Source organism: Danio aesculapii, chromosome 22 (genome assembly GCF_903798145.1).
Source record: "Danio aesculapii chromosome 22, fDanAes4.1, whole genome shotgun sequence".
NCBI lineage: Eukaryota > Metazoa > Chordata > Actinopteri > Cypriniformes > Danionidae > Danio > Danio aesculapii.
The window spans coordinates 11,441,862-11,451,876 of NC_079456.1; the positions used below are offsets into that span (position 1 = coordinate 11,441,862).

The 10,015-nt window shown below is 34.6% G+C and overlaps 1 protein-coding gene across 1 annotated transcript; it reads right to left on the reverse strand.

Annotated features, from left to right (window-relative positions):
- Nucleotides 1–3,585: 3,585 nt before the first annotated feature.
- Nucleotides 3,586–9,962, reverse strand: LOC130216355 (protein shisa-5-like). Its single transcript, XM_056448243.1, has 5 exons — nt 9,895–9,962; nt 8,433–8,583; nt 7,402–7,583; nt 4,193–4,360; nt 3,586–3,955 (listed from the first exon to the last, which is right to left on the reverse strand). Exons 1-5 carry the CDS (start codon nt 9,953–9,955, stop codon nt 3,813–3,815), a joined length of 705 nt encoding a protein of 234 aa, XP_056304218.1. The 5' UTR covers nt 9,956–9,962; the 3' UTR covers nt 3,586–3,812.
- Between the last annotated feature and the right edge of the window lie 53 nt (nt 9,963–10,015).

The following is a 10,015-nucleotide window of genomic DNA, read 5'->3' on the forward strand; positions in this document are numbered from 1 at the left end:
TTTAAACACTTTGTTAGTGCAATATCATTTGGCAGTTTCAACTTTCTGTTCTCCCTGTGCTCGTGTGGGTTTCCTCCGTGTGCTCCGGTTTCAACTATAGTCCAAAGACATGTGCTATAGGTGAATTGAATAAACTAAATTGGCTGTTGTGTATGTGTGTGAACGTAAGAGTGTATGGGTGTTTCCCAGTGTTGGGTTTTGGCTGGAAGAGCATCCACTATCTGTACTCTCTCTCAAAAATAAAAAAATAAATACATTACTAATACTTTGCTTCTTAGACTTTACACACCTGAAACTTGCCTATAGCACTTATTCACTGCTGCTCTTATAGTTGTGTAAATTGCTTCCTTGTCCTCATTTGTAAGTCGCTTTGGATAAAAGTGTCTGCTAAATGACTAAATGTAAATGTGTAGATCCAATATCTGTGGCGACCCCTGAAAAATAATATATTATAAAAATGATTGATATAAATTGATGTTAGATTGCGGGAGAAGTGTCTGTAGTCTCAGGTTAGGTTCATGGAACTAATGCACGTTTTTTGTTCTTCGGGTAACAGTTGCAGCCATGCAGAAGAACAGCCTGATGTGGATTAAGAAGTCTTTAGTGAATTCACGTAAGCAGGGTTGTAAGCTGGTGGATTGTAATCTATGGACAGTGGTGGTTGAGCTTCTGTTGGTTGTATGGAGTACAAGACTTGACCACTGTCATATGCAGATTGGCTGATAGGACAAGAACACCCTGCTGGAAACAAAAGCCAGACAGTAATTTCATTTGAATTGCCCATCCATTGATTTTCAAATGTAAAGTTTCTTGTTTTTAGCCAGGTGTTGACTGACTTGTACATTCATATGTGACCCTACAAACCAGTCTTCACTTACGTGGGGATATTTTTAGGAATAGCCAAGGATACATTATAAGCCAAAATTATAATGTTTTCCTTTTATGCCAAAAGTCATTAGAATATCAAGTAAACATCATGCTTATGTCAACTTAGGCTTATTAGAAATATGTTCCCAGGGATACGAATTTGAGAACTGCACTTTTTGTTTTCACAAATCCAATAGAGGCTGCCGTGTACATATTTGCCAATCTCAGTACGTTACTGGGGTTTGTTTTCTCATATCTGCCATTTCTTGTAAATCCACCAGAGGCCATTGTGTGCATTTTTGCCCATCTTAACGTCCTTCTTGTGTGCGTCCATAAGAGAGTGTGTGAAAGAGAGAGAGAGCAGTCGCTGTGTACTTTTACCACAATGCCTTTGTTGTTTCGTTTTAGCTGGTTTCTGGAACTGTCTTAGGCCAGATTCAAACCCCGGTCCAGTCCCCACCACGTCCCAAGTCCAACACCATATGTGGTGAACTATCAAGCAAACTTGTCACACCAGAAAAGTAATCCATAAGAAGGTAAGCATTCTGCAGTATAGCACTAAAAGGAACAGAGTATGTTGGTGGTGTAGTGTTCATGTTACACACAAAATGCAGCCATACATAGCCCAGGGCACATATTTTATGGTTCTCAAGTATGTACCTCTGGCCACATATTCCCAATGAGCCTGTGTTGGTTCCTGTTCTATGAAGAGATTTTTTTTAATTTCCTACCATAACATAAAAACTTTGATACTTGATAAAACTTTGAATCTTCGATAAGTAATACGCAATGGTAAGAACCAGTTTTTCCAGATAGTTGTATCTTGGCCAAATATTATCCTAAATACTGAGCATACACATCACCTGAGCAGTACGTTTCTGAATGCAGTTATTGACCATGGGTGTTGCTAAAAGATTATAAATTATAATCAGTAGCAGATTACACATTGCATGATAAAATTTCTAGTTTGTAATGTCATTTTTTAGATTATACATTTATGGTTATGTAATCTGATTACGTTTGGATTACATCTAGATTACTTTTGTGCCAACCCATATACAAAATGGTGATCTTGTACTATTTTGACACATGCACAAGTACATGCATGCATGCATGAATATTCATCAGCAACGAGAGCCTCAACAGCTCCTTTTTAAAGTGCAATGATGGTCAGTTACGTCAAAATACTAATGCTATTATACCTCACTGTTAGTGTTCACTAAAAGTAACACTCAGTATAACTAAATTACATCCTTTGATTCTAAAATATTTACTTAAAATTAAATACATAAGGAAAAACACCAACATTACAAAAACTAACATTTAAAAACATTCAATTGACAGCAATATCATTGCAACATCAAATATTAACAGTATAAAATATGTAATCCATAAAAATTAACTAATCGGATTACAAGAATTTTAAAAAGTGGGTTACTCCAATTACAAATACTTGACTTTTGGAATCTGATAACAAAATGTAAATATATAAAATCGACCTCCTCTTCAACACTAGAATCAAATGTAACTCCCTGCCTGCACGCATTTTATTAATGTCATAAATAATCTCAAATAATGTGCAGATCTTACCAGCCTCATGATATGAAGGCGGAGGTCCCGGTGCATATAGTAGTCCCATTGGCATAGTGGGTGATTGTGGGTTATTAGACACAGGGTGGTAAGCGGAGTACTGGTCCTCTTGAGGATAGCGTTGTGTAGTCGTGACTGTAGTTGTTGACGTCACTTTTGTTGGGAAAAATCAATAGATGAAAGTACATTATGGATAAAATCATCCATGTATACCATTGAAACTTACGTCTGTTTCTGATCCTTTTTTCACTGCAGCAGATGATGATGAACACAATGATGACAAACACTAAAAACATGACTATGGGCTCAATGAAAACCGTTCGGTCCAGTTGATGGGGAGAATGACTTGACAAGGTGTTGTTTCTGGGAAGAGAAACATTTGAAATTGAGTATTGTGACTTAATTCAGTCAAATATTTAGCAAAGCATTCAGACAGTTTTCAGAATTTATAATTCATTGGTATTTAATTAATTTGATACTTGAATAAAAGCGATCAAAATTACGACCAGTTTTCAGTTTTACAGCTGATGAACTTGTTCTTAGTTATTAATTATGTTAAAAATCTGCATTTCTTACGAAAAACAGTCATTTAGTTCATCTTTGGTTATTTTTTCCTTCCAATTGTTGCAGCAGTATATCTTATCGCACGTCCCGCAGCAGAAGAAAGACCTTCTGCTACACAATACAAGATCACCACTGCTGGCATTGTAGGATGCACAATCCTCAAGAGCTATGAAGGAAGAACAGAAATAAAGTGATTCGATTTTAAAAGCGAATAACAAATCCAAGTATAGTTACATTGTGAATCACAAATAATATTTGAAATTACTAGTACTTTTCTAGTTTATCTGCTCATTTTTACAGTTAACATCAATATATTCGGTCACTTACCTAATGTCACTTTGATTAAAACTGCAGAAAGGCACAGAAGAAACATGACGGCGTACACCATAGCGCAGCTCTTCCCATTTAGTGGTGAGTTTTGTGTACATGGCGTATTTCCGGAGACTGCAGAATTAATTATGCTCAGTTATGCTGTTGTTGTTGCTCGTGTAACCCAAACAATCCTGATGATAAGTGCCTCCCATGTTCATGTGACAAACCCAAGAGGAAACCAATGACTGCCAGTGCAGTTTGAACATTGTTTTTAATGTCTAAATCCATGAAAACTGAAGAAAACTATACTCAAAATTTCCTCTGCGTGAAAACTGAAAGATTAACAAGTTCAAAACATTAGGTTTCTCCAACTCCAGACTCTGATAGTCAACTTAACACTTGCAGGTAACATTTAATGAACTAAAATCAATATATTCACAATCTAACAAGTTTACAATCTCAGATTCGCTGGATGTGGTTTAGTAACCAGTCTTGGGCATCTGAACCCGTGTAGTCATAGTTGTTCCCGGTGATTCCACGTAAACAGGGTTTACTGCTAATGGAAGCGAAGTATAGTCGATTGGCATTGCTGGTTGTTTAGGGTCCACAGTCTGACCTCCATCTGGACATAAAATGAAAGACAGCAAACAGAAGACACCAGTTAGTCAAATGATTTTACCATATTGCATTTTGGGAGGTTTTTAAGGATACCAGAGATAAAATGATCGCGTCTTGTGGAGTTTGGTATTGTTTGGGCATATGGTACTACCTTGTCTAAAAAAATGCTTCTTGATTTAATAATGTAGATATTTGGACTAGAAACAAGACTAAAACTGTAAGTAAGAAAAACAGATTTTACCAGCATCCAGATATGATGGTGGTGGTCCATTCAAATGTCCAGTTGGCATGGGTTGGTCTCCGTGTGGTGTTTCATTTCTCAAAGGCTGGTATGGAGGGTAGTGGCCGCTCTTACTGTCAAGCTGTGGAAGGCACTGTGTCGTCACGAATGTAGTTGTCGCCAACACGGCTGTGTAAAGAACCAAAAGTTGTACAATGAGTACATTTACATAGACACCAATAATCTGATTTTAATAGGATTAAGACAATACTCTGATTAAGAGTCTACCATGTAAACAGTGATTTTGATTGATTTAATCCAACCAACGTCATAATCGAACTAAACAATCAAATTAAGACATGTAGAGTATGCCGATTTTAGTCGCATCATTGAAGTGCATTACAGAAATGTAGGACTAGGACAGGATAGTCTATACACACAGCTGTTTGACACCATTCTCTGCACCTATCGAGTCAGTAAAGGACACATACCACAAAATGCAGAGGTTTTTTCCTCCCATTTAGCGTATGATATAAAATTTCATTAAAACAACACTCTTCCACCAGTCCTTAATTGGTTCTCGCATACAATACCTCAGTTTGTCATGGGGGGCATGAATGAGATGTTCCTAAATAAAAGTGAAACTGCTGAACTGCAATTAAAGCTGAAGTATTTAAAATGAAGCAGCCGAAATTACATCAAACTCCAGAGGAAATGTGGATAGCGTGATGACTCAATGACGTTAATCGATTTATGTGCTGTAACTTGTAAATCGAGATCATGAAAGGAACATTCAAAAAGCAACTCATAAACCTTAATCATATTATTGCCCTAATCAGATTATAGCAAATAATTCAATTACTGATGTCCATGTAAACACAGTCACTGTTGGATTGATAGTCTAAAAACATTCATGCATGTTCTTATCATGATTACAATTTATGACCATACGCATTTTGGTTTAAGTAAACCTGTAAACCAATTTTACTTTATCAAAATAAGCCATAAATGAATCAACAGTGGGATTTTTTCCTTTCATACCAAAATGTGTTCTCATCTTGTGCAGGGAGTACAAGTGGTGCAATCAAAATGGAGCAGAAAATACTTTCCAATTGCTCGTAATAAGCTACATACATGTTTTACAGCTATTAATTTTTGAACATGACAAAACAGATTGGACTTGCATGTAAGGCCACGTTCAAACAAGACTAAACATGAGCATGCAAACTTGTAGTCTGGTTCAACTGGTTCTTTCAATAAGCAGATTTTTGGGAGTAATCTGCAAAACGTAAACAAACTTAAAGCCATGTTTCCATCTATCTACTTTTATGCATTTTAGAAAATTGCACACAATAAATGCTTAATGGAAGTGCCAACATGTGGATACATTTAGAAAATCAAAACTAATGCGCACAAGTGAGAAGGATAAACTTTTTATGCCATAAGAAACTACAGTGGAATCACATTTATCGACAAAAATTCAAGTTTGTGCATCAAAAATTGATTTGGTCTTAAGAGATCCTGTGATGATAAAATTGGCATGACTGGGTGGCGTTAATGCACAAACCAATAGATCCACCACATTGTAAAACACCTGAAGTTCTAAAATACCTAAAAGTCCACTATTACAGTATTAAGCATCGGCACTCCCAAAGAGCGGCCAGTCACAATATCTATTTTTTGTTGTATGGCACCAAATATATTGATATATTGCACCAAAATATATTGCAATAAACTACATATCATTTTAAGACCATTTTATGCCAGTCATTATATAATCTGAGATTGACAATATAATATAATCATAATACAAGCACACTTCCTAACACAATTTATTCTTAAGAATATATAATTCAATCATAGTCATTTGAACACATTCAATAAGGTAAAAAGTAACAGAGGCTGCCATATCTGCTACCAGATCTATGTTCAGTAGTTTCACCCAAATGATAATATACTAAACTAATTTATAGTAAATATCATAGTGTTTTTTTAACCATACTGAAACCTCCAATAGAGATCGAGATATTGCTTCAATTAATTTTGCTTAAGATCAGCTAAAATGTTGCTAGAATTGGTTTTTATGTATGGTGATTAGCGCTGTGTAATTTTTTATGACAGATATTGTGATTTGATTTTTAGTCAAGCTGCAGCTCAATAACCTGTAAGCCGTGGCAACAATTCAGCGACAGCTCTTAAAAATTAGTTGGTTTTGTTTGGCGTCTGTGACTTTGAAACCAAAATATTCCCATATTACTGATGTCCTGTTTTTCTTTGATATTAATTTGTCTATTAATGTTTCTGAAGCAGCATACGCCATTACCCCAGTTGTCCGCGCTTTCCTGTATTTTTTTATTTTTTATTTTTTATTGTGGGCGTTCCGCATAGTTCGGTTGCGCTATTCTGATTGGGCAGAACAAAAATGTGCTCACTCAATTGGCTAGTAAGACAATCACACACAGACGGCAGTCACACATTTGCTCTAGGCGGTGAAAATTAAATAATACATATACTTCATATTACAGCCTCTTGCAATTAGCTAATCACAACGTTTTAAATTGCAATTCGATTAATCACACAGCCCTAATGGTGATTTCTCTGGAATGTTTTAAGAAACTCCTTAAGACTCACCTTTTTACCGTTGCTTTAAACTTGTATTAATAGTTAAAAACCAATTGTATTAATACTTAATATTTTATTGTGGTCTTTTTATTTTTTGACTGTTTTTATTGTTCTGATTTGTTTGCCTTGTATCTCTGTTAGCACTTTGGGACTGAGAAAAGCGCATTATAAAGAAAATGTGTGTGTGTGTGTGTGTGTGTGTATGTATATATATATATATATATATATATATATATATATATATATATATATATATATATATATATATATATATATATGAGTATCTTAGTAATTTATTGATAAAACAATAATCACTTATATATCGCCAAGTCATGTCCATGTGTTGTACGATAAGTCGATATATTTTATACTGTGACTGGTCTAATCTCACAAGTTCTAGTGCAAATTATTTATTATACAAGAAAAAAGGCCCAGAGTGGCTTCTCATATCACAAAATTCTCAGTTTTGGTGCCAGCTTACCAGGAAGTGACGATTTTGATGTCTTTCATACATTGGCAGGAAACGGTGCTTTATTCGCAAAGGTTTTATGCAAATAAGTTTTGCCCTTAAATTTAATTTGTATGGAAACAAAGCTATCGACTCTTACGTCCAGGATTTCTGAATCTCTTATGGAGAAAGCAGGAGGGAGAGACCCAGCAGATGATGAACACAACGATGAAGGCCACAACTCCAATTAAGGAGCAATAAACTGCGACATATGTGTTGTCAGTTGTGACTTTCTTTGGTTGAAGAAAATTCAACTTTCCTTCCAAAGCCTTGAAGTCTTTCCTTGTGGAGAGAAAATGGAGAATATATATAAGTAATGCAACTTTAGATAACAAAAACATTAGCTTACGGATCTGTTTCGCTTGTTTAAACTGAACCAAAGATTTGCTTATGTTGAAAGTTAAACCTACACACATTTATTTTCTGTCCTCTTGGGAACAAAGTGGTTTGTGCTCATAGTAACAGGGGAAATGATGGTTGGAAGGCATTTCCTCTTTTAGATTTCCTGTAGTCTGAATCTCACAGAATAATGATGTTAAAACAAGAAAATTGTCCATCTGTCAAACTTTTGTACATAAATTATGGTAAAGCTGTTGGGCTATGCACAGCTAGTGATTTTCAGCCAATCGTGAACTTCCGGTGAAAGGTTTATGTTATTATTTTCAATTTCATAAGTTTCCTTTTACAACATCGAAAAAAATGGTAAAAAGTGACGAAAACCTATTTAAACGCAGGCGCCGTCTTTAGCAGCAGGCTAGCACAAAAACTAGAAAACAGAATTTAATGCAGTGCTTCTGGTTTGGTCTGATATCGACTATATATTGCATCTCAGCCAGGCAGTAAAGATCACTGTTTTTAAAAGAAATCAGATCTTAAACACAGCGATTTTTCTATTGGATGACTTAACCGGAAGCCCTGGGGCTGGCTGACTGAAATTAAAAGTCTGTTTGCATACATCCCATTTAAGATTTAGTTTTCTACTAATTTTTCACTTTTATAAGCAAACAGCTAAACTGCTGGGTTGTTCATCGTTCCAAAAATCTGGTTACAAAATTATTAGGATAAATTCCCAGTGTTATCAGTTAGTGAGGGAGAAACGATTTATATTTTTAAAAACAAGCAATTCCTTACCAAAAACAGTCGTCTAATTCTTCTCTGGTGATTCTTTTATGAGGGTCATTGCAGCAGTGAGTGCCATTACAGGTCCCACAGCAGAAATTGTCGGTCAACCAACCACAGACTACAAATTCATTCTTAATATAATTGTAACAGTCTTCATAGCCTAAACAAAAGAACAGAAAAAAATGACCTAATTAATAAAAAAGGGGCAAATTAAATACTTTTATGTAGTGGATCGCTTGTTTAAAGTGTTTAAATCCAGGTTAAATTTATTAGAGACATCCTAGAAACACAACCAAATATTTTTACCAAAGTTCATAAAACGATATACTTAATTTAAAAATGTTTTGCATACAGACATTATCACAATGGTCTCTGCTCACACTGATCCACAGAAATGTATTTAAAAATGTAATACACAACGCACTTGGTGAATCTTGTCTATGGTTTGTGATAATCACTTTTATAATATTCATCTTTTCACAAAATCACATATGCATGCATTTAGGCCTTTGTTTACATGAACCTACACCATGAAACCTTTTAACAGAAGTTTGCATTTTCTAATATTTTAGTGACACTTAAATGAACAGCTATGAATACATTAGCAAAATAGACCGTCAGGACTCAGGCTACTGGGTGCGTAAATTATAAAATATCAGTAATTTATTGATATATCAACAAAGTATCTTGTACGATGCATTTTAATAAAGTAAAAAGTGTCAAAACAAAAACCCAAGTAAACATGCAGTAAAAAAATATAAATAAATTTATTTATATATATATATATATATATATATATATATATATATATATATATATATATATATATATATATGTAGAATATGTGTCCTGGCTCGTCATCTAACAATATATATATATATATATATATATATATATATATATATATATATATATATATATATATATATATATATATATACACACAACTTGCATTAAACGATTATAAAATCCTGTTGTACTTTGTTAAGTACATTTATTAAATTAAAATATGTAAATGGTCAAATGTTCTCTGTGAATTTAGAACGTTTTGATTTTTTGAACAGATTACTTAAAACATTAAACCCAATTTTCTTTTATGATTAAAAAGTTATGTCAGGTTATGTCAACAATTGCACACAGCTACGTTTTTGTTACTATGAATTGAAAAAAAAAAATACTACGATTAAATTTGAATGTGTTTATATTCAAAGACAAATATTAACGGTTTAGTTTGCACATAAATTACTAACACGTGTGGGGAGGGGGGGAAGCGTGCTTGAGTGCCAAACGCGCGAAATTATCTTAAAATCAGTACAAAAAAAGACCAAACGTACGTAAAAAATGTATCTTCAAAACGGTCTCGTATTAAATCATTCTTCAAGTTAATCGACGGTAATGTCCGTCGTGTGTTCGTAGTTTATAACCTTTATAAACGGGTTAAACGCATAGATACGCTTTCTTCAACACTTACTGACAATATTCCGGAATAAACCCGCGAACAGCAGGAGAAGAAGCGGGATGCTGGAAGCCATGCAGCTCTTCACTTCACTTTTCTTCAGAGACGTGGGCGTAACCAATCCTCAGGTGTGTGG

Excerpts from the sequence above, each read along its gene's own strand:
- LOC130216355 (XM_056448243.1), bottom strand. The coding sequence starts at position 9,955 with ATGGCTTCCAGCATCCCGCTTCTTCTCCTGCTGTTCGCGGGTTTATTC. Across the intron at positions 8,584-9,894 it reads TTTATTCCGGAATATTGTCA|GCTATGAAGACTGTTACAAT; the intron begins GTAAGTGTTGAA and ends TCTTTTGTTTAG. Across the intron at positions 3,956-4,192 it reads ACCATCATATCTGGATGCTG|ATGGAGGTCAGACTGTGGAC; the intron begins GTAAAATCTGTT and ends TTTTATGTCCAG.